Here is a 25078-nt window from a genome sequence, read left to right on the forward strand (position 1 = left end):
GGGGCAGTTCCAGCGCCCTCCAGCACCAGCCTGAAGCAGGTTCCCATGCTTTGGGCTGGTCAAGAGCAACCCGAACCGAGGTGGAGAGAGCAGAGGAGATCCCCAGAGAAGGGCTGCGACCTCCATGTCCGCTCTGTGCAGTGCAGGTTCCCCTTGTGGGGCAGAGGGGCCCCTGGTTCCAGCGTGGGCAGGTTCCCCTGAGGGGGCAGAGGGGCCCCGGTGCCAGTCTGGGCAGGTTCCCCTCGGGGGGCAGAGGGGCCCCTGGTTTCAGCGTGGGCATGTCGCTCTGAGGGGGCCGAAGTTCTTTGTATGAGGCCTGGGTGGGTTCCATTGATCAGGCAGAGTGGCCCCGATGCCATTTTGGGCATGTTCCCCTGAGGGGGCAGAGGGGCCCCCGTGCCAGTCTAGGCAGGTTCCCCTGATGGGGCAGAGGGGCCCCTGGGCAGGTTCCCCTCAGGGGGCAGAAGTGGCCCCTGGTTCCATCTTGGGCATGTTGCTCTGAGGGGCCAAAGGGCTTTGTGTCCAGCCTGGGTGGGTTCCATTGATCAGGTAGAGTGGCCCCAGTGCCAGTTTGGGCATGTTCCCCTGAGGGGGCAGAGGGGCCCCTGGTTCCAGCTTGGGCAGGTTCCCCTCAGGGGGAAAGAAGGGGTCCCTGGTTTCAGCCTGGGCATGTCGCTCTGAGGGGGCCGAAGGCCTTTGTGTGAGGCCTGGGTGGGTTCTACTGATCAGGGAGAGTGGCCCCGGTGCCAGTTTGGGCATGTTCCCCTGAGGGGGCAGAGGGGCCCCGGTGCCAGTCTGGGCATGTTCCCCTCANGAAGATCCCCAGAGTAGGGCTGTGACCTCCATGACCGCTCTGTGCAGTGTAGGTTCCCCTGAGGGGGCAGAGGGGCCCCGGTGCCAGCATGGGCAGGTTCCCCTGAGGGGGCAGAGGGGCCCCAGTGCCAGCGTCGGCAGGTTCCCCCCAGGGGGCAGAGGGGCCCCTGGTTCCAGCTTGGGCATGTTGCTCTGAGGGGGCCAAAGGGCTTTGTGTCCTGCCTGGGTGGGTTCCATTGATCAGGCAGAGTGGCCCCAGTGCCAGTCTGAGCATTTTCCCCTGAGGGGGCAGAGGGGCCCCGGTGCCAGTCTGGGCAGGTTCCCCTGAGGGGGCAGATGGGCCCCTGGTTCCAGCCTGGGCAGGTTCCCCTCAGGAGGCAGAAGGAGCCCCTGTTTTCAGCCTGGGCATGTCGCTCTGAGGGGGCCAAAGGGCTTTGTGTCCAGCCTGTGTGGGTTCCATTGATCAGGGAGAGTGGCCCCAGTGCCAGTCTGGGCATTTTCCCCTGAGGGGGCAGAGGGGCCCCAGTGCCAGTCTGGGCATGTTCCCCTGAGGGGCCCCTGGTTTCAGCGTGGGCATGTCGCTCTGAGGGGGCCGAAGTTCTTTGTGTGAGGCCTGGGTGGGTTCCATTGATCAGGCAGAGTGGCCCCGGTGCCAGTTTGGGCATGTTCCCCTGAGGGGGCAGAGGGGCCCCTGGTTCCAGTCTGGGCATGTTCCCCTGAGGGGGCAGAGGGGCCCCGGTGCCAGTCTGGGCATGTTCCCCTGATGGGGCAGAGGGGCCCCTGGGCAGGTTCCCCTCAGGGGGCAGAAGGGGCCCCTGTTTTCAGCCTGGGCACGTCGCTCTGAGGAGGCAGAAGGGTGTGGAAGATCCTGGTCAGGAGCAGGCCCAGAGCAGATCCCCACTGTGGGGCAGGGAAGGCTGCAGCTGCTTTTATGGACACCACATACTGTGATGACGCCACAGGGAGGAACACGGGCCCTCCAAGTTGTGGCCATGATCAGCATGTGGTTGATGCAGCTTCAGGGCTCTGAACGCAGGTGTTCCTGTATTTCCCCAGAGGTGGCAGAAGGGCCTCGGTGCCAAAGTGGGCAGGTTCCCCTGAGGGGGCAGAGGGGACCCAGTGTCAGCCTGGGCAGGTTCCCTGGAGGGGGCAGAAGGGTCCCCTGGTTCCAGCCTGTCGCTCTGAGGGGGCCGAAGAGAATAGAGAGATTTGATTTGATGAATAACTGTAAACCACAGTTTTATATCTGATTTCAGGTTGTCATTCTCTGGATGGGGCCCATTCAGGGAAAGAATTATTTGACACAGATAATCCCACATAATCTCCACAGTACCACACAAAATGTGCTAAAGGATGTGGATTGTGCCACAGAAAATAACATTTGTTATATACATGTTGCTGGTGTAGCAGTTTTCTTCAAGAATACAAAAATTTGTTGGAATTGATCTTCTATTCCAATAATCCATTTACTTCATAGGCTGATAAGTCTCCCTGAAAGAGAAGTCCTGCCTGTGTAAGTGCCAGAGGACAATAACATCAGGAAAAAGAGAAAGAAGAATGAAGTAAAATAGAGTAGCTCATATGTCACTAGGAGGAATATGTGATTAATATTTTTGGAAAAGCCAAATCACCAATCTTAAGTATTTCTAGCTGTGTTCCCAGAGGAGAAGAGTCTTTTGGGCATTGACTGCTGCAGTTTTAGGAGTCAGTTATTTTTTTCTCATTGTTTAGGTACAATAAAACTCTTTCCCTGGTTCTCCTGTTAGGTTCTGGAGCAAATAGTAAAGAAAGACCTACAGAGCACTTGCATATCTATTTTAATCTGTTATATTTTGACCTTTATTGGTCTTGGGCCTGATCTTGCTTGAATTAAGGGATAAAAATTTGATGTGGAGACAAACTACAAAGAGACACAGGAGAATGTCTTTAAAGGTTTTTCAGGAGGAAGGAATGCGTGCCTAACTCATGTCTAACCCTGGTTTTATTATTTTCTAATTAATGGTACAGGAAAGGTCTGCCATGGGAGAACACATCATGCCATCTCAGATAGGTCCTTCAGATTTCTCAGAGATTTTCCTCTGTGGATAACAAGTTTTGTCTTTATTATGTTTCTGTTTAATTAAACAAAGATACTGCACTTCCAAGCTGTCACTTACCATACAGAAGACACCTACATCACATTAGGTGGTTCTTCCCTACAAAATCACTTTCTGCTGTTCTCGGGAGATGACTGTGATGCAGAGTTCACAGTCCTCCTTTCTTCTTATTTTCCCTAAGGATACAAGTGGGCAAATACACTCCTACAGCCAGAGGAAAAAGGATCAGACTGAATGAGGTGTCTTAACACTGGAAATGTGAGTATCAGCCAGTAATTCAAATTTTAATCAATCTCTTTGGCATTGAAAGAGGCATTGTGGTGAGAGAGATGATGTGTGGTTGCTGATGGATTTGAATAAGAAACCACAAAATAAACCAAAGAACAGCTAAATAAAAAAGATCTTTTAATAGGATACAAGAAAAATTAAGGTCGGTAATGAATGATTCTTTTGTCCCTTATCCCCAAATGAATGTGGACTGCATCTTCGCTTCACCTTTTTGTTGAGAAATCATAAATATGGTAAGCTTGTGTGGCAACTCTGTCATTAATTTGGCTGCATTCTGAAGTAATAGTAATTACTGCAAAGTAAAACCAGATCTTGATATTTCTATAGGATATCTGGGTTTATATAGAAATGCTTTCCAAGTTATATAAAACTAGAGGTGGCTGTGAGTCAACTCATACATATGCATCATATTTATCCAGCCTCTAACAACTATTCCTTGTTGCTCCAATCAGCACTAGCCAGTCTCAGTGGACTTTATAAATACATATATATAGTATAAAGAGCTGTGGAAAAGCCTCTCTTCTACTTCACTGCAGAGTGCTCACAGCTGAAAGCTTTTCCAGGGACATCATAATTTAGTTTTATTTTTTTACCCTTCTTCCACCACACTCTACAACAGGTAACAGAGAAATTACCTTTGTTATATTTAAATGTTGCTACTGATGATTTTGGGACTTGAAATGATTAGTCCATTAAAAAAATATCTGTCATAATTTTTTTTCTTTTTCTACAGGGTAAAAATGGTAGCTGAGCATTTGAAGACATAGTGAAGTAGTGAATATGCAAACTTTGAAGGCAATGCTATGAAAGAAGAATCAGTCAAAAATAGAGACAAAAATAAATGCATAAGATTGCCTTATTTTCTTTAGAAACTTTTATAACCTGTTAAGAAGATCTCTTAAAAATCTGTGTAGTTTCTAAATTCTGGTCATCCTTTTGTCTGTTCAAGCAGGCAGTTGCATTTTGATTGCAGATTTGCCTGTTTGCAGCTTCATCAGCTGCTGAACACTAAAACAAAGACGGTTCTACAAGGTACCAGAGAAGGATGATCCTTGGGAACCTCAGTGGACTGAGTGAATTCAGACTCCTGGGTTTTTCTGAAATCTCTCACTTGCACCCTTTGCTTTTTGTAGTTTTATTATCTCTGTATGTTCTCACCTTGATGGCTAATGCAGTGATAGTTTTTATAATAAACAGTGATAATACCCTTCATACCCCGATGTATTTCTTCCTCACTCAGCTGTCCTGTTTGGATATCTGCTATCTGTCAGTCATCACCCCAACTATTCTTGAGAACCTGATGGTGGGAACAGTAAGTATTTCCAAGACAAGGTGTGCAATGCAAATGTTTTTCTTCCTTTTCTTTGGAGTTGCTGAATGTTTTCTCTTGGCTGCCATGTCCCTTGATCGTTATTTTGCAATTTGCTACCCCTTGCATTACACAGTTATCATGAGCAGCAGGGTCTGCAGAAGCCTGGTTGCTGGAACTTACATTTGTGGAGCTGCTGTGGGCTTAGTTCACACCCTCATAACATTCAGCTCACCCTTGTGTGGTTCAGCCATCGACCACTTCTTCTGTGAGATTCAGCCACTCCTGGACCTGCTTTGTGGCAACACCTTCCCAAGAGAAATCCAAGTCATTGTGGTGGCTATCTTTGCTATTCTGAGTCCTTTCTTACTGATCATTTATTCCTATATTCGTATAATTTACACAATTCTTCACATGGCCTCAGCTGAGAGCCAGCAGAAAGCATTTTCCACTTGCTCCTCACACCTCTTGGTTGTGACTCTTTTTTATGGCACTGCAGGCTCCATGTATCTGCGACCAAAATACAGCTACTGTGCATCTGTGGATAAATTCCTCTCACTTTCTTATTCTGTAGTGACTCCTTTACTGAATCCCATCATTTATAGTTTGAGGAATAAAGAGGTGAAAGGAGCCCTGAAGAAAAAATGGAGAAAAATTAATTTTTCACTCTAAATTCTTGTTCAGTAAAATGAATTTCGAGATACACTTCAGCTTTTGAGGAGGAAAGAGGGAGAAGAGTGGAGATTTTCAGCTGTAAGATGGAGTGTTAGAAGCTCTCAACATTTTGGAGGGAAACTTCTTCCACATACTTAAGAAATTCTTAAATAAATAAACTTTTTTTTTTCTTTTTATTTTCCCTGCTATTTTTCAGAAACTTTAAAATTTTACATAATTCTGACTTTTTGAACAAAAGAGTAATATTCAGGAGCCTGATTTTACCGAAAGAACTGAGAAGAATAAGTTTTCATCCGTTTGCATTTATTTCCTTTGAATGTTTAGTAAATTTCTCTGGGGAAAGGAGAGGACATAATTCAGGCTACAGTGTGGAGCCCAGGAAATTAATGAGGACTTATTATTAATTCTGAGATTGTTATTGGGAAAAAAAAAAAAAGAGGTGTGCAAAATTGCATTCCCATCCCAGTGCCTCGAAGATATTTCTTTAATTTTAGATTCATTGTTTTAAACGTGTTGGACCATGTGAAGAACCTAACCACTGTAATGCTCTGTAACTGCTAATAAATTCTTTCTGTTAAATCCTCAAAACTTAAATGATACTGTAAAGTTAAGGACATGAATTATCCTTAAATTAATCCTTCATTCCTGGAAATAATTGTAAATATAAGTATCATAAAAGTATGGTTTTATTACTTACGTTACACAGTATGATGTTCTTAATTTTATGTAATACGAATTTTTTTCTTGAGAGTTTGTAATTCCACAGAAAAATTATAAGGTATAACTCATTGCAGAAGCTTGACATGTTTGTTTTTAATCACATCTTATTTTGTTCCAAAAAAAATTATTAAAACAGAAAAATGCAGAATATTTTTCAGCATTAATTAAAAAAGAAAGTGAGCCACCAGTAAGAGATTTAATTCATCATATTTTCAAATAGCATCTTTGATTTAAAATATAAAAGCATATTGGAGACATATTTTCTATCACTCTTGATGTAATTAGAAAATAATGTACCATATGACTTGAAGGATTTTTAATTTTTATTAAAATTAAGTGTTTAATTTTTTTCATGTAATGGAGAGTAGGATTGATATTTTAATTATATCTTTACATTCACTGTACCAAAGATAGGGAGCAGGGATTCAGTGGTCATTCTTAAAGGTTGGACAAATAGAGATTTTAAGAAAAATTTAGAAATTCTGTTGTTCAGGATCAGTTTATTTCACTTTGGACTTACCACATGTACTCTATGAATGATGGTTTCGACGTCTATCAAGTGATTTTTAGAATGGATTCCTAATAATAAGGAATGATGTTTCTGACATACAACTGGGAGCCACAACTGCTGTAAGAGGCACTCATTATTTTGGAATGGCATTTGTAAGGCAGGTACAGCACTCCTAGATGTGCAAAATTATGCTAAACATTCAATTTAGTCATTAGATTAACCAAATGTCCACCTTTGAAATTGTCTATATGGTCTATAGATGCCAGCTAGATATTTCAGCAGATTTGGTCACCAGATTCCATTAACTTTTGATTAGTTTTGTCTGTGGTGGGCATTCAGACACCTGCCAATAGATGCCTGGGTCTGCAGTCAGATTGCACTCCAAATGAGTGATATTTATGTGCCCAAACTGTCACAGGATAAAGATAAACCACACACATAAATCTTGGGATCTCCTTTTCCAGGCTTTACTCAACTGCCTAAGGCAGTCTTCTGTTAATATCTCAAACATCCTAGGAAAATCTTCCTGGTATTCAGCTGGAATTTGCTGTGCATCAGTTTCTGCCTGGTGCCTTTTGCTGAGCAGAGCTTGGTCTGACCCTGACCACTGACTGCTGCCACAGGGTGAGTGGGAGCTTCAGACCAGCCTTGCCTCAGCCTCAGATTTTAGAAATGGTTTAAATTTAAGGAATCCCTCTGGCCTGCAACTTTTAATGACAGCAAATCGGGTCTGTTTATAGAAATTAATTAATTATTGAATAACAAGGGATAGCAGATGAAAGATCTTAATCAGATTTACTTACTACGCAGTATAAACCTAAAGAACTGGTAGTAGATTACAACATAACATAAAACAGTGCACTACATCAAGGCAGCTATACTAAAGCTAGCAAAAGAAGTAGAAAAAATTAGGAATCAAATGTAAGTTAGCACAGAAATGATGATAATGTACAGATTCCTTCATTTAACCCCACAGGAGTAACCACAAAGCAGCATCCCTACTCATCAGAGAAACTGCACACATTTCCATGGAATGGAAACAGAAGATTTCTGCTGTTTGGTGTAGCTTTTATAAAGTTTATAAAGTGATGTGTCTGTCTGAAATCCAGCTTGTCTTCTACATCTCACTCCAACAGTAAGATGTTTTTGGGTAACTGGGAGATGCCAGACCAGTGTTAACCCCATGGGACCAAAATAACTCTACAGGAGAGCTTGTCCTGTTGGAGTGATCTGAGCGTGTAACAAACAGCAGATAAGCTCTTGTGGGGGGAGATGCCTGCAGATCTCCTGCAGACACTTTTCTACCCTGCACAACCCCCTGCAGATACTTTTATAGGCTGGTAAGATCCCCTCTCAGTCTTCCCCAGGCTGACCAGGCCCAGCTACCTCAGCCTATCCTCATAAGAGGGATTCTCATCGTCTTTGAAGCCCTCCACTGGACAATGACATAATTTGTGATCATGTGTGTCATGTGTGCTACTCCTATGGAGATGTTTCTTGGAAGCTGTAGAGCTCCATAGGGCATCTGGAGGAGAGAACACTGAGCTCAGACCTCATTGTGGTCTTCACCATCCTCCCAAGGGGCAGCAGAGGGGCAGGAGTCGATCTCTTCACTCTCATGACCAGTGATAGGACTGGAAAAAACGGCTGCAGCTGAGTAAGGGGAGGTTTAGGTTGGATAACAAGAAAAAGCTTTTTCACCCAGAGTGTGGTTGGGCACTGGAAGAGCCTGCCCAGGGAAGCAGACTCAGCACCAAGTCCACCTGAGCTCAAGAGGTGTCTGGACAATGCTATCAGACACATGTTGTGACTTTTGGAGTGTCCTGTGCAGGGCCAGGAGCTGGACTGGGTGATCCTGACAGGTCCCTTCCAGCTCAGGATTTTCTGTGGTTCTATGACCTTGCAGACCTGCCTTTCTGACAGCCTATTTGCCAACATCCTCACAGAACTGACCTCCTGTGTCATCAGCCCTGGACATTACGGGTATAATGCCTCAGGTCTCACAGCAAATCTACTCTGAAATAAGACAATTATTCTTGCATTAATGAGCAGATTATTTTGACCTTAAATTGGGATCAGGAACTAACTGCAGCATGTCAGTCTGCAGTCAATTATAAGTATCTTGAGTTCACCTCTGTCTTTCAGTTTCTCCAGCTCTTCCCCTGTGCCCTTGCTCACATCCCTTGCTGCATATTCCCTCTTCTCAATGAAGTTTCTTTCCAAGACACTCAGTGCAGATGTCCCAAGGCATTAGAGTTTCACCAAGTTTTAACTAGGCCTTTGTGTTTAGCTGAGTCCCTCCCAGAGGAGATACTGGGCTGTACAGAACTGGGGAGAGGGCCAATCACCAGCTAGGAAAGTTCTGAATCTCAGGTGTGAGTCTAATTGCAGAAGTCCTTGTTAGCTCCAGCTAATTGCTCTTAGCTTTTCACCAAACACAAATATTTCCTTTTCTGAAAGAATGGCAGGATTACTTCAAGACAACTCTAGATGAGACTGGGAATACTGCTCTCCTTTGATGCTACACCCTTGTAACATCAGAGCTAGAGAAAGTTAGGAATTTTTTAAAATTTCAGAACAGCTCCAGGGACTGTCACGACATTGCATTGTGTTCATGAGGCCAACGTGCACCTGCCTGGTTTTCCTCTGCCCAGACATTAACAAACCCCAGGAGCAAGGACCAAAGGGAAGCAAGAATCACTTCCCAGCAGGAGACAGAGATCATAGGTATTACTCCTGGCTGCTCTAAGTTCCTTTAACCAAAGCTATTGCTCAAAAGTTCAAAAACACATGCTCTAGTGTAAAACAAAAATATCTCTAATAGAACAAGCAGGGCAGGATGTCCTCCTGTGTCTTGTAGTGTAAAACATCAGTAAGTGTCCTGGAAACACTCAGACTAAACCTCCTCTTCCTCACCATTACCAGTACATAAAGAAGTAGATGAAAATATTTCCTCTCCTAATATACTGATTCTTTTTCTTCTCACCAGAATGTCCATGTAAACATTAGGGGTTTTTATTGCTGAGCTGTTCTTGCACAGAGCCAAGGCCTTTTCTGCTCCTCAAGTGCCCCACTGGCAAGGAAGGTGGAAGGAAACACAGCTGGGTCAGAGGGATATTCCACACCACAGGACATCACGTGCAGTTTATGAAGTGGGATGAGAAGGAGGAAGGGGAATGTTTGCACTGATGGCATTTGCCTTCCCAAGTAAATGTTCTATCCATTTATCCACTGACCTTGGACATATTCCTCATCCTTTTCTTTCTCTGCTGCCCACATTAACTCTCCTCTGGCCATACCCATTTTTTATCCCTTGGCTGACTCATTTCAGCACATCTGAGGTAACCTATGGATGTGGCCTTTCTAAACCTGTCAAAGCAGCTTCTTCTCTAGTGAACACACTTGACTCCAGTGTCATTCCTGACCTTTGGCACTAGATCACTGTTCCAGAATTCTCCATGTGTTATTCTGTTGTTCTGGCTTTGCCTATCCACTTTGACATGCCTGTATGCTCCTTCAACATTTGCCACACCACTGACAACTGTTATTTCATCAAGCATCATTTCATTGACACCCTCAGCCTTCAAAGTCATCTCAACCATCTGCCCTTGTGCTGTACATTTCTACTGGCCTTTCTACCACAAGTTATGCCAATTTTTGCTTCCTACTCCTCCACCTGAGTCCATCATAATTCCATGCTGGACTGAAATACCCCTTCCACGCCTCTCTTCCTACTTTTCCTCCTAACCCCTTAAAAAATTACACTGGATTAAATAGTTTTGTTCAGCAAGTGGAACTTTGGAACTCAGTGTCATCATCTGTGCTCTACTGTGTTGATAACCACACATACCAAACCCTTTACAGTTCTTCACAGACAGTTTGCAATGTGCATCTGCAGTGTGCTCCTTCTGATGTTTGCTGTGTGTGGAGAAAACTGTTACAAAAATCTCTAGGTACAGATCAGGAAAATGGCCTTAAACATACTCACATGTAAGAGGTTACCAGGCAGACAAAAGAGGTCCTACTTGCCTGAATTAACTGTCTGGGGCAAGTGGATGCATAAGTGCACAGCAGGAAGAAGCATCTTTAGGGGAGAGTGTCAGTGTTTGTCTTACAGAACACAATCTGTTCCAGTTTTATGAGTTAATCACACCTGAAAGTTCCTCACATTTGCCTGGGAAGACAGCAGCAAAGGATCTTTGATGAATTGACTGTAGGGGGCTGTAAGATTCACCTGGGCATATTTACTAAAGCACTGGAAGATGTAAATCTGGCCAAGGACATAGGGGGTAGCAAAAAAAGCTTCTGTAGGAACAGCAGCAATAAAAGAAGGACCAGGGAAAATGTGGATCCTGTCTGGAAGGATATGGGGCTGAGGTACCCAACAACTTTTTTTGCCTCATTCTTCATGTGCAAGTGTTCCAGACACAGCATGTGAGCAGCAGAAGGTAAAAGCAGCAATTGGGGAAATGAAGAACTTTGTGCTGTAGAGTAAGACTGGATCTGAACATTAAAGAAACCTGAAGGTTCACATGCCCATGGGATCTGACAAGATAGAGCTCTGGGTCCTGAGGGCACTGACAGAGGAAGAGGCTGAGCCACTGTGCATCGTATTTGAGAAGTCACAGCAGTCCAGTGTAGTTCCCATGGACTGGAAAAGGTGAAACATAACCCAAATTATGAAAGGGATATCAGGAAGACACAGGGAACTACAGGCCAGTCTCACCTCAGTGACTGGCAAAATCTTGGAGCTCCTGGAAGCTGTGCTAAGGAAAATAATGAGGTGATTAGTGACAGCCAGCATGGCTTCACTAAAGGCAAACTGTGACAAATTTGGTAGCTGTGAGGTATCTGTGAGGGTGTGGCAGCAGTGGTGAACAAAAGAAAGGCAACAGGTGTCAGCCCCCTGGACTTGGGGAAAAACATCTGACATCCTTGTCTCTAAACTGGAGACGAATGGATCACTTGGATCACTGGTGTGTAAGGAGCTGGCTGCATGGTCATGCTCAAAGAATTGTGGTCAATAGTTCATTTTCCAACTGGAGACCAGGTCAGGAAAAGTGCTCCTTGTCCTCAGCTCAGCTCTGACGAGGGCACACCTGGAGCTGTGCTCAGTTCTGGGCTCCCCAGTGCCAGGCACTGACTGCCTGAGCTCAGCATTGATTCAGCACCAGGCTTGAGGGATGGGTCTGTGCCAATCCTGTGATCAACAAAGCCACCTGCAAAGTCCCACAGGGGGGTCAGGGCCATCCCCAGCACAGGAATGGTCTGAGTGAGCATTTGAATGAATTGACATTAACCCTGAGGGGAAGGATGTGGAGATTTGGGGATGGGGAAGCTCTACATGACTTGGCAATGCATGCTTGCAGCCCACAAGGCCAATTTCATCCTGGTCTGGATAAAAACATGGCCATGTAATAAATGGACATGATACGTGCTAACTAAATTGTAATTATTTGAAAATTATTATTATAAATATATATATATTATATTATTGTTACAAAAAGAATCAGTGTTACAAGGCAGATGGACCCCTTTACAGATGTTACATGCTAAAAATCGGATACAAGATGTAGTTTTAAGGTAAGTAATGTCCCAAAATCAACCTTGAGATAGACAAAGTTGGAACAACTTCAGGCATAGGGCCTGAAATTATGAAATGCAAGACTAATTAGTAGAACACAATGCTTACTTACATAACACAACATGCTTAGTACACACGTGCAACCTGTAAGGTTATCCAGGACAATGAGGATGAGTGTAAACCTTCATCCAAAGACCACCAAAAGAAGACTGGAGACCCCCTAGCAACAAGTGAGGCATGCTCCATGAAGAATAGTGATGTAGAATTTAAGAATTGAAAGTGGGGGACAACTTAGAAGAAACATTAATCAATATGTATAAGCATATAGTATATAAGTTTAATTTGAATTGCTTTGTTTTGTATGTGAGGTGTGATGAGAAGCCCTCTCCATACCTGGTTGGTTTTGCTTATGTTTTAATTATACTTAATTACTGGCAAATTACATACATAAATTGTATTTATTTTTTTACTAAATTGTATTCTTTTACTAAATTGTATTCTTTTATACCAAATTTCTATTCAGTTCACTAAATTGTATTCATTTTAATTAAACTACTGTTAATTTAATAGACCTAGTTGTCTAATTGTAATTTCACTTATAACTGCTGCTGCTCCTGCTGGCTCACAGGCAAAGGGTGGCTTGCAATGAATGCTCCGGGCAGCAGATGGAAGCAGCAGCTCGGATTTGCTGAATTTGTGCTGCAGGCACAGCCTGGAGAGACAGGAATGCCAACTGCTAGAGCTGAGTGGAAGGAGGAGCTGGGGGAGGCTGTGTGTGGGTGTTTCAGCAGCCTTGGGAACTGTCACAAGCACTGCTGGAGGCGTTTCTGGAGATGATTTTGTTTACAGCTGGAAAATTCACTGGCAGTGGAGAACAGTGTAAGCCTGACCTCTGTCTGCTTAGTTATATTCACTTCTGCATCACAGCTAACCTGCTCTGGCTTCATGTTTTGCCCACTACCCCAATCTAAAGATTGCTACCCTATTCTGGTACCTTGAGTTTCACTCATTATTTAGCCATATCCATAAAAACTGCTTTAGCAGCCTGGATTTGCTGTGCCCTGGTCCTGTCAAACCTGACCCACAGCATGAATCTCTATTTATAGAGATTTATTCCATGTTGAGCCATTGATTTACCGTGCTAGAGGCTGGGTCATCACAGAGTGATCCATTCTGATTCATCACTGACTTCCTGGCCTGCTCCACCTTATCAGCTTGGCACTTGGCCTGTCCCATCCACAGCCAGTTCTTCTGCATTCACAGCAGCACTGCTCTGCTCTGTCAGTGTTCCACTACCCTGGACAGGTTCAGCTACCTGCTCCTCCTCCTCCAGGTGCCAATTAAACTGCACAGCCTCCTGTTCCCAAAGTGAGAAAACTCATCCTTGGGAATTCTTTTGGATGCATCACTCTGAATTTCCTCCAAACACTTGGATGACAGAGCCTACCAGGGAGTCAACCTGGCCTCTAAAGGCAGCCAGCCATCCTGTCTTGTGTTCCCTGACTACAAATCCAAAGTATAAAGAACTTTGTTATGACTTTACATAGATTTGTAAAGGCTCTAGGTAGAGTGTACAGCCTTATGTATGAAACAGGCACTAATTTAATGCACCAATTTTAAGATTTATTTTTCTATGAGGAGCAGTTTGCATAGACATCTTCATTCTCCTTCAAGAAGTTCTAAGGCTTCATGAGCCTTTGTCTTACAGTGCCAATATTCTCTTAGTGTCAATTGTTAAAAGCCAAGGATTTCTGAAGGTGGCATGACTTTTAATGGGGAGACAAACAAGCAGAAAAGAAATGATTCTCATGCAGAGTGTAACTTTTACTTATGCCTTGCCCTAGTCCATTCAGTTTAACAAAATGACAAAACTGATCTACACCAGCCCTTTGATTTGGTGTGTTGAACCCTAATGCAATTCCTGATCTTGAGAAATATTATTAAGATATAACACCAACATGGTTCCAAAAATCAATCCACTGCCTGATTACATAAAAAAAGGGGGAAAAAAAAGGAAAAAAAAATATTGATAGAGATTTGTCCACTTCTAGGGACATAGTACCTTGGTGAGATACATGGAACTTACTGAGATCTGAGCTCACAGGTCCTTCCCCTGTCTGTGGTCAACACTCTTCTCTAGGGAAAATTATTATGTTTTGATAGAGGATTAATATAAATTAATTGATATTAATCAATGTAATAACATTTGATAATTGATTTGATAATTAATCAAATTAATTGGTTAGTGGGTTAATTGAAAGGGTCTGAAATGGGTTTCTGGTGTTCATTTTTATAATCTGGAACCTCTTTGATCTGAAATTTTACCCTCATCAGAAATGAGGATAGCTTCATGACCCAAAAACAGATCAACCTGGATCCACTCCACAGGATTAGTTTGTCTACTCAAGTTTGAAAGCAGTCCAAGGTACTCATGGATGACCTGGGAGAAAGGTTTTCTGAGAAAAAGATCTCAGTACACATGTTGTAGCCCTGGTCTGACTATAGGCACAGTGAATATCATAGCACTGTTACCACAGTAATAAATAAGAGTGCAGAGAAAGCAATGGAACTATTTTGATTACACAAAAGTGACATTTTACTTCATTAGAGTAAAAAACAATAGGATCTGGATATCTGGTGCCCATTCACTGCCTAAAAATCAAAATTATTTACTTGAGTCCTGATGGGAAGAAGAATTCAGATATTATCTTAAAGCTATGTCCTTGTGTTATCTATAATGTTTTTTTCTTTCTGCTCTGACCTGGTTTGTTACTGTTTATGCTCAGTTTTAATCCATCAGGTTTTGTTCCAAGTTTGAAGATCTGAGCCTAATCCATTACTCTTATGGTTGGTCACCTATCCTACTGTTTTCTTGCCCAGATCCATCACTCTTAGTTCTTTAGTTTAGTTTGTTCTGCCCATTTTACACCCAGTATCTCAGTCTTGTTCAAACCTATTGTTTCACTCACATCTGTAAGCCCCAAAAAACCAAAATACAGCTTCCTCTGGGCTAACTTATTCATATTCAGTTTCTATCCACATGTCAAGAAAATAAGTAGATTTAGCATGGATGGAGGAAAAAGTAAGAATGTTGTGATGGCAGTAAATTATCCATATTATCTGAACCTGAGTTTTAATAAGAATTAATAATTTAATTAAAAATTAATTTAATAAGAATTTAATAAGAACCACTTGATTTGTGAACATGGACACCTGGCTCTCATTCTCTCAGGTGAAATCATGTATTTTCCTCTTACAGGTAGCAGCTTAGCCATGTGTTGAGGTATGGAGGATTACAGCAGTAAGATCTCACCCCACTCAGGCCAAAGAGGTGGCAACACACCTCAGAGCTATCACTGATGTGTTTCAGGAGACCCCTTCCACCTGCCTTATATAACAGAAACACTTAAGTACAAAGACACTGAAGGGTCAACAGCAATCTGCTCCAGCTGCCAGCCCAAGCCATAATATCCTGACACATATTCAACTTTGTGGAAATCTGGATGCAAATTTTTCCTTTGCAGAGTCTGTGTGGACAAGCACATGGAGCTGAAAAGATCCTGGACATTTTTTCTAGGTGGTGTGGCCTACTAAGGAGTATGAGGAAATGACCAGTTTCATTTTTCCTCTTCAATTCTCTTTTAAGCTCTGAAAGGAATCTTGGTTCAGCCTTACTCCTGGGTTAGGAGCCATAGAGACTTTGTGCACTGTTGTAACTTTCTGTTCTGGGCTCTTTCTCCCACATTATCTCAGTGGAGCTCAGTGCCATATCCCAGCTCACTGACACAATGGTGTCAGTTCTTTGTTCCTTCCTCTCAAGCAGAACCACTCACCATCACCTCCACACATCCTCATTACTGGCTCCTAATAGCTCTTCCTGTACAAGAGGTGCAAAATACCACAGGAGTGAGTTACAACATCCACAACCCACCCATTCCATCTCTGATAATGGAAGGCCTTGGCATTGCCAGCAGGCCTGATAATGTGTGTCAGATTGTCCAGGAGGCTAAACCATTTATTAGCTTTTAAAGACTCATTCCTTATTACCAGTGGGACGAGGTTTTGGAAGCCAGTAAGGCTAAATCTCACAAGAAATGTTTATACTGTCTTAAAAGTTAAATTGCAACTCAGCACAGACTCTCTGTTATACCATCCCCTGCAGCCAAGTTTGAATGGAAATAATAGAAAATCACATTTACTCTGGCCTAATCTGTCCTGCTGCATAGTGTTACTCTGGCCCAGGTACAGAACTCTGCTGAAGTTTGTTCTGTTCATGCAGTTGCAGTACATTTTGCCATGACCCACCTGCATTAACCCTCTTTCCTGGCCAGGTTTAACCCCAGAACAAGGCATGAATTCACATGGTGCAAGGATCAGCCAAATTTTCTTACCTTGATGAGGGCTACTAAGGCAGAGCATTTGGGAGTCCTCATTCACAGCTGCCAACTCAGCTCCTCTGTGCACTGTGTGTTCACTCCTGTCTGTGAAGGTGCTGGGAAAACTGCAGTTTCCAGAGGCACTGGGCAAGGAGGATCCATGGATAAAGGAGATCCTCCAGTCCTCAGGATGTTCCAGGGAAGTGGGGCTGTAGAACCTGTGGAGGTCTTTGTTCCCCACTGGGGAGTGGGACCCTTGCAGTGTTCTGTCTCCCAAGGGGTCACATTTCACACATTAAACCCGTTTGGCAGTGGCAGAGAGGGACTGAGAAATCAGATAGCAACAGAGGATTAAGAGGGGAAATGCTGCAAAAGGAATATTAAATTACCCCTCACCTAATTCAACACTACGTTTTCATTGGACCATCATCAGCATCTATGGTTTCTGAAGTGATTCAAAAGGGCTGGTTCATACCAGAATTTCTCTGAGTCTTACAATTCAATCTGTGTCCCCTTCCATTAATCTAAAATTATTTGATTACTTTTGCCTAAGTATGCTAACTCAATTCCCCAGAATGCTTCAGCTGAACTTTCACACCAATCTTTATCTGAAAACTCTTCATAGCTCACAGATTCCTCTTGTCTGACCCTTTTTCAATAACCTTTTACTGCCCAGTCCTTGCACAAACCACATTTGAGCATGATGTTATCTCCTTGTTCTGCTTTCAAATCTGGGAAACCCCTCTTAAGGAATACAATTGCAATAAAGCAGATAACACCATTAAAATACTAAACAAGATTTAAGAGCAAAGAGCTACACTTTCATAAAATATTATGACAAATGTACAACCCAGACAAATGAGAGTGTCACATCCACTTCAACCTCCTGCACAGCCTGGTTTGCTCATGTGTCCTAAATATGGGTCAGCCACGCTACCTGCTGCTCTGATTTGTGCTTGACTTTGTTAAATTGCATTTTTACATCATTATATTTCAATGGAGGTGCTTTCTCTGATCCCTTTGACAGGGGTTCTTTGGACAAGCTAAGTTACCTGTTCAGGACAGGAGTGCACAAGAGTAACAGATGGACTTGCTCTTGCTCCTGTGGCACTTCCAGTGGCCCACAGCAGCACAGGGTTATGACTGCAGCTATGGCACAGGATTGATTTGCCCCAATTTTTTCTTGTGTACATAATTTCCAGTTATTTGTCTATTCTCATTTCTACTGAGAGCAATAGAAAGCTTAATGAAGTCATTCAGCTAATGATTACATTGCTAAAATATTGCTGTAGCTGAAGATACAGCTAATACTGAAAAAGGAAAGTTGAAAGACTTCAAATATAATCTAATTTTCTTTTGATAGTCCACATACATTTAGGATTTGTATAATCACATGTGTTTTTAATTAATCAGATATTTCTATAACTTGAACAATGAGGAAGGGGCCTTTTGTCAGAAATTAATGAGTAAATGATTGAAGCCTGCTAGTAGTGTATCATTCAAATTCTCAAATTATCATATTGTTAGGACATCTTTTCAGCAAATAATATAAAACAGCAGAAGACAAGTATAATTGCAGACCCTAATCTGTGGGGACCATTTGTGAATTTTCAAACTGACTTTATTCAGATGCCAAAGTACTGTCATTTTGAGTATGTCCTTGTCAATTTTGATATGTTATTAGGATGGTGTCATGGGGTAGCTTTACCTTTAAGGCAGCTGAGGAAAGAGGGGAAGTTGAAGGTGCTGATGGCTGATGGGAGTCAGTAACCAGTAACTAAAGAAATCACTTATTTCTTGTTGTGAGATATGGATTAAACCTGTTTTGCTCTTGTTTTAATCCATATCTCACAACAAGAAATAAGTGATTTCTTTAGTTACTGGTTTAAAACCACGACAGATGGCAAGAAGCCTGTGCTTGTAAGCATGCAGATGAAAGGACAGCTGAAAAGCAAAAAGTTGAAAGAGAAGTTGCTAATAAAAGAAATTTCTGGGTTTTGTAGTCTCTAGCTAAGGAGACCTTATGGACTAATCCATGCAGAAAATGTGTGCAGTGCAGAGGGAAACTTCCTTTGCCCATTACCCTCAGTTTAGTGGGGTTGTAAAGAGCAAAGGTTTCACATTCTTTGTTTCAGGAGCTTGTGTGCACTGGGCACATCCTCTTCACCTGGATGCTGCTGGGGCTCAGCTCCGTGTCCCAGTAGTACTCTGGGGACAGCAGGCGTGTGGGCCTGTGATGCAGGAGGTACTTGTTGAGGTGGCTCTCATGGTGCCACCAAGCCTCAATTCCATTTTCTCTGTCCTCCATCAGCCCTTCAGAACAGGCTCGGGTCAGTTTGTAGACCTCGGACACGCTGCCCCCGTAGAAGCTCACTGTGTAATGGAAGTCCCCTTGTCCCTTAGGGATGGCAGCTTGTGACTCAGGGTGTGTCTCATGGGCCTTGTTCTCCAGCTGGGAAGTGATCTGCCAGGAGCTGATGGTTGCCACCAGGGCATCAATGATCTCCACACCGATGTCTGCCAGGAGCTGGACATCAATGTCCACGGAGTACAGATAGTCCACCTCGTACTGGAACTGGCTGTGGATGTATGAGCTGATGATGTCCATACGGCTCGTGGGGATGTCCTGCCACCTGGGGTCATTCTGGACAGGGATGATAAACAGGTGGTTCTCAGGGGCCATCTGAAGGTGAGAGATCTTCTCAGGACTGTCTGTGAACAAGTAGAAATTCACGTGGTGCCCAGCAAGGAAGTACTTGTTGGCAGATCTCATGAACCCTTCTATGAACTGGACATATCTAAGAGACATGGAAAGGAAAAGAATGGAGAGAGGCTCCTCCTGCTGAAGAATGACAGCTTTTCAAGTTCATTTTCTTTGTCTTTTTCTATCCATTGCTCCTTACAATGTTAGTGCTCTTTATTTAGCACAGCTGTTGCCCTTCAAGCCTTTCCCCATGCTGCTGTGCACATTATACCACATTTTAGCTTTCACTTTGCACAGAACACATGCCTTCCACCCAATGCTGCTCTCCAACATCACTCCATAAGGTGAATGCTTCCTCTCATCCCTCCCTGTTACCTGCTCCCTGGCACTCTTTCTGCAGAGTAGGATATTTTAACTTCCTACAGAGGAATTTAGAATCAACAGGGAATCGTGGAATGGTTTGTGTTGGAAGGAGCCTTAAAGACCATTTCATTCCACCCCCTGCCATGGCAGGGACACCTTCCCCTATCCCAGGGTGCTTCAAACCCTGTCCAGCCTGGCCTTGGACACTTCCAGGGATCCAGGGGCAGCCACAGCTTCTCTGGGCACCCTGTGCCAGGGCCTCCCACCCTCACAGTGAGAATTTCTTCCTAATATCTGATCTAAATTTATCCTCTTTAAAGCCATTCTCCTCCATTCTGTCACTACCCACCTTTGTAAATAATCCCTCTCCCACTTTCCTGTGGGGCCCCTTTAGGTACAGGAGGAGCTCTAAGGTCTTCCTTGGAGCCTTGTCTTCTCCAGGCTCCACAACCACAACTGTCTCAGCCTGTTTTCATAGGAGAGGGTCAGAATCATCAATTAAATAGTTTTGATTGCTTTGAAATACCTGAAGTCACTGTGTAACTCTAAGATGCTACTCTAAGATGTAACTCTAAGTGGAGATAGAGGGATAGGTTCTTTACTCAGAAACTCCAAAAAGAACCTCCCCAAGAACATACAAACTGTAACAGTGTGATTAATAATATTACTAGAGCTTATATTTTAACTTTAAACTCTTATGGAAACCCATTAAAATCTCACCTTTAGAGAATGTTTCTAATTCTTAGTGCAGGATAGAGGGAGGGCTTGTTGTGAGAAGTGTAGCAGGAGCTAGAATTTTTATTTCAATGGGTCAAAATGCTAGCTATATTTCCAAGGATATTTTCTGTCCTATTCCAAACAATGTCCCAGCCAGGTGGCTTACTTTGGAAGGTGACACTCACATGTCACATTTCTCCCAGTCTACAGCTGCTCATATTCAGTTTTTGGAATGTTTCTCACTTGTGCTCCATGAGCAGTATTGCAGCATAACTGCCAGGTGAGAGCTTTAACTGACAAGAAATAAATGACAAACCAATACTTGTCAACAGCAAAAGTGACCACTCCAGTGACCAAGTTCTTCTGCAGATATTGAGCATTCAGGATGTCTCTGTTGAACGTGCCTTCCCAGACAATTGGAGCCAACCATGGTGTCACCACCAGCACATCCTGTCTCCTGCAGGGGGTTGGGAATGAAGGCAGTGTTTAGATGACCCAGGAAGTTCATGAAGACAAACACAAGCTTCTTCAGCACCACCTCTGAGTTGATCATCCCAGTCTCCCTTTGAAATCACTAAGGGTCAAGAAAGTACTGTCAGCAAAATCTGAGCTGTGTGTCTTATCCTGGAGCAGACACCTGACACAGGTATCTGTCCTTGCTTGTCACCCACCAGCTCCTGAGCTGTTCGTGGCTGTCACTCAGGGGCAGCTTTTCACAATCCAGCCATTCCTTAGCACAGAGCACAGCACATCCACCCATTGTTCCCAGCCTGGCTCTTCTGGAAAGCTCTCAGCCCTCAGCTGCTGTGTTCCAGATGTGCAGCTCTCCACCCTGATTCTGGGACAGCAATTGCACCACAGGCTTCTGATTTCACCACAGATTTCTGATTTCACCACAGATTTCTGNCACAGATTTCTGATTTCACCACAGATTTCTGTCTGCACCACAGATTTCTGATTTCACCACAGATTTCTGATTTCACCACAGATTTCAATCTGCACCACAGATTTCTGATTTCACCACAGATTTCTGATTTCACCACAGATTTCTGATTTCACCACAGATTTCTGACTGCACCACAGATTTCTGTCTGCACCACAGATTTCTGACTGCACCACAGATTTCTGATTTCACCACAGATTCCTGATTTCACCACAGATTTCTGATTTCACCACAGATTTCTGCTCCTTCTGCTTGCTCCCTGTGTGTTGATGGAAGCTCTTCAGCTGGGCTGTTGATCTCCTCCTCTTTAGGACAGAGCACTCCCTAATTCCTTTGGGATGATGGACAGGTATTTCCCTGATGCCTCTAGGGTGTTGTTTACTGCTTTATCTCTGACACTCAGGAGAACATCCCCTTCCCACAAGGAATGGAGATTAGAGCTCTGCTAATCAGTTCAGCCAGGCTATTTCCAGAGCAGATGTGAGACCTTTGCTCTGTGCTGAACAGTCCCAGCTCTCTCAGCTTTGCCTAAGAGGAAACCTGCTCCATCCCTTCATCATCCTTTATTAAACTCTCTCCAGTACATCCATACCTCCTTTACTACTTTTTAAATTTTGTTTTGTTTTTTTTCCCTAGTGCAGATGGCTCTATAATAGGCAATTCCATAAAATAATTCACCCCAGTGACCTAAAATGTTCATTCCACAGGCTTTTACACATCATGATGCTGACTGTTACCACTAGAAATAGTATCAGCCAAGGCCTTTTGTTTTTTAGCTTCTGAGATGAGTGATGACAGAGGATAAATGAAATTAATTAAGGTAAAATGAAACCAAAATATTTTCAGCATTCACCATAATTTCTCAGTTTCCTTTCTGAAAGTAAAAAATGGAAGATTCTTCATCTATGCATTTCTAATGGTTTCTGGAAAAGCTGCTTTTCTAGTTAGACATTCTGTCCTGTTCTCCAGTCTCACTCTCAGCTGTCCTGACCTTTCTGTGCAGTCAGTTGTGTTTCTGAGAACAATGGGATTTCATGTTAATGAAGCCAGAGGAGTTACACTTACCATGGAAGCATCAGAGATGTTTCATCTAAGTCTGTTTTTCTGCAGCTGAGGGAGAAATAAAAGATACATAAATCCATCATGGCACAGAAGTTTTGGATTTTCTTTATCTGAGAGATGAGCCCCACAAGAGATCTTTCAGTGTTTCAGCAGTACTGCCCTGTGATTCCATGTCAGTATCCAGACTCCACCACAAACACTATTATATTATTTATACAAGTTCATATATGTGAACTACATTTAACACACTACTCAGCTGGTTTAAGTAGAGATGAATGCAAATTAATCAGTTTTAAAATTATTTTCAGCATGTCTGTTTCTGTGGTGCATCCTCAGAAAATTCAGTTTTACTTCTACACAGTGAGAGCCTGGTCCAGTAATGCCAAACACCTTGCAAAAAGTCTGGATTTTTCTGACAGGTTTATGTCCATTTCTTATGCATGTTACTGAAGATGGGTCACCAGTCTTGATTCCTAGATTTTCCACCAGGAAAAACAGGTTCTGTAAAGTGGAAACACTTACTAAAAATAACAGATTAAATGGGCTTAATATAATTAATAATTTATTAATTAATTGATAATTAATAATTAAATGGGATTAATAGAGAGAAATTAAAAGAATCACATGTGCACAAACCCAGAAAGATACCTAGCTATATTAATATTTTTTGGCTATATTAATATTTTTTTCATACTACCACAATTATTTGTGCTAGTATGAAAATACTGTCTCATACTGGAATATTTTAAATTTCAAATTAATTACAAAAAGAATGCATAGTTTTTGTCATATTGCTTTATTGGCATTAAATATTTCTCCCCTAGTCATATATGCAGGACTCCTTAGAGCAGAATTTCTAGAGAATTACACAATTATCTCTAGTATAGAAGAAGTGATGAAGAGGGGAAACTGAAGTGAAAAAAACAGTGGGGATAAGAAAAGTGTAATGCATAAGACTAAAAAAGAAAATAATAAAATTTGGTTCAGTTAAATGAAACTAAGTATTAAAAAACCCAAAAAGTTTCAGTGTGGTAAACTACCAGGTTAAACTCTTTCTTGGTTCCATATCCAGAATCTCATCAAGTTTGTGGACAGCACCATCAGAGGGAGTAGACAACATGCCAAAGGGCCCACATTTTTTTAATGAATACAGAGGAAACCTGGATGAGTTCCTTGCACAGGGACAAGCAGCTTCTAGGTGTCCAAACCAGTGGGATTAAGCTGCTTTTTCACTGCATGATTCTGGGGCAGCTGTGCCCATGGATTCACATTTGAGCACTGCAGGATGGCTTGTGCCAAAATGGGAATTAGCTCTGTCTTGTGGTTAAGAATGAGTCTTTTCAGATGAGTGTTGTCCTTGTGGCACGAATAATGAACTTACAGTACTGAACCCTCTGCAGGGGAGGCTGCGTGTTCCCGGTCTCTGGCTGGGGAGAAAGGGTGGTGGTACCTTGGGCAGGGTAAGAAAACAATGAGTTAATAATAAAAACAAAAATCAACCTCTCCTCCACTTCCTTTGTGACTGAAACTATAAAACAAAGCTGACAGAATGCACATTTGTGGGATCAGTATGGTGATGCAAACCTCAGCTGTTTCGAGACAGGTTTTACCCTAAAGTTATCTGGAGATCTGTTAACTCTGAGGATGTGTGAATGATTTCATTTGTCCAAGACTAGTTGCACCAAACAAAATGTGTCTGCTTTGCAGCAGAGCTTGGTCTCAGCTGGTGCCAAAAACTGACTGCAGCTGCCTCTTGAAGCAGCAAGGTGTTCACAGCATCACTTTGCTCTGGCCAGCACATGGGATCTCCTCTGATGCTCACAGCATCACTTTGCTCTGGCCAGCACATGGGATCTCCTCTGATGTTCACAGCATCACTTTGCTCTGGTCAGCACATGGGATCTCCTCTGATGTCAGCCTGACTGCACTTTTAAACAAAAATGTGAGCATTTGTGCCAGACTCTGCTGCAGAGAAACTGTATTGGGTGAAAAGCTTGTCCTAATTCCTCCAACTGGAGCAGATCTTCAATTTGTTCCAGCAATTTCTGAATTAACCCCACCTGATCATGAAAACCAAGGGAGACTCAAACCAACCATGTTGCAGAATAAACACAGCTCAATCCACTCCACAGAGTTCCAGCTCTGTGCCAGGGTCCTTGTGCTGGTCTGGAGCACAGAGGTGTGGGATGTAAACAAGAAAACACACACTGGGGCTCACAGGAGTATACAGAATGAATCATCATTTTAGAATTTCACAGGAGAGGTTTAAAGTGTCCACACCTTGCTTACTTTTATCTTTTGAGTAAAAGGAGATATCAAATTTAGCTTTGTGTAAATTCTTACATTGTATCTGCACAAGTGTAGTTAGAAGAAACCTGCCTCAGTCTGGGCAATAGAAACATATGCTAATTAAGAATAATTATCAAAGGTTAAACACCCACCAGATTGCACCAGTGATTCCTGCTGTCAGTAGAATAGCCAGTCCATGTACTTTTGTCATTCCCATGTCCTTAGTGCTGCAAAAAAGATGGTGAACTCTGAATTGACAGCAAAGTGGGGAAAAAAACCTTCAGAACACACACAAAAAAGGCAGAAAATACTGTAGTTATTAAATACTGAGTAAGTATTTTGTTTTACCCTGCAGGTCTGGACATAATATGGAGAAAAATTACATTCTCTAGATAGGAGGTTTTACATCTAGGTATTTATAATACATACTACATCTTTCCAATAGATAGGCCACAAACTGAGCTCTCATTTTAAAACAGTATAGTAAACCATTTAAAATTGTTCAAACCAGTAATTCTCATTTCAGATTTTCTCTGAATCAGGTTTTATTTTTTCCTCAGCCAGTGCTTGCTTGCTTTCTTTCTTTCTTTCTTTCTTTCTTTCTTTCTTTCTTTCTTTCTTTCTTTCT

General features: G+C 42.7%; 2 protein-coding genes across 2 annotated transcripts; one reads left to right on the forward strand and one right to left on the reverse strand.

The window, feature by feature from the left end:
• Window positions 1-1549: 1549 nt before the first annotated feature.
• Window positions 1550-5330, forward strand: LOC107215199 (olfactory receptor 10C1-like). The gene is made up of 2 exons (XM_033520075.1): window positions 1550-3167; window positions 3931-5330. The coding sequence occupies exon 2, from the start codon at window positions 4243-4245 to the stop codon at window positions 5176-5178; it is 936 nt and encodes a 311-aa protein (XP_033375966.1). The 5' UTR covers window positions 1550-3167; window positions 3931-4242; the 3' UTR covers window positions 5179-5330.
• A 13173-nt stretch (window positions 5331-18503) lies between these two features.
• On the reverse strand, window positions 18504-20615 carry LOC107215091 (histo-blood group ABO system transferase 1-like; the record flags this gene model as incomplete). The annotated part of the gene is made up of 2 exons (XM_033520017.1): window positions 18504-19170; window positions 20479-20615. Coding segments are annotated over 2 exons (804 nt in total), but the record flags the coding sequence as incomplete, so codon positions are not given.
• Between the last annotated feature and the right edge of the window lie 4463 nt (window positions 20616-25078).

Source organism: Parus major, chromosome 27 (assembly GCF_001522545.3).
Source record: "Parus major isolate Abel chromosome 27, Parus_major1.1, whole genome shotgun sequence".
Classification (NCBI taxonomy): Eukaryota; Metazoa; Chordata; class Aves; order Passeriformes; family Paridae; genus Parus; species Parus major.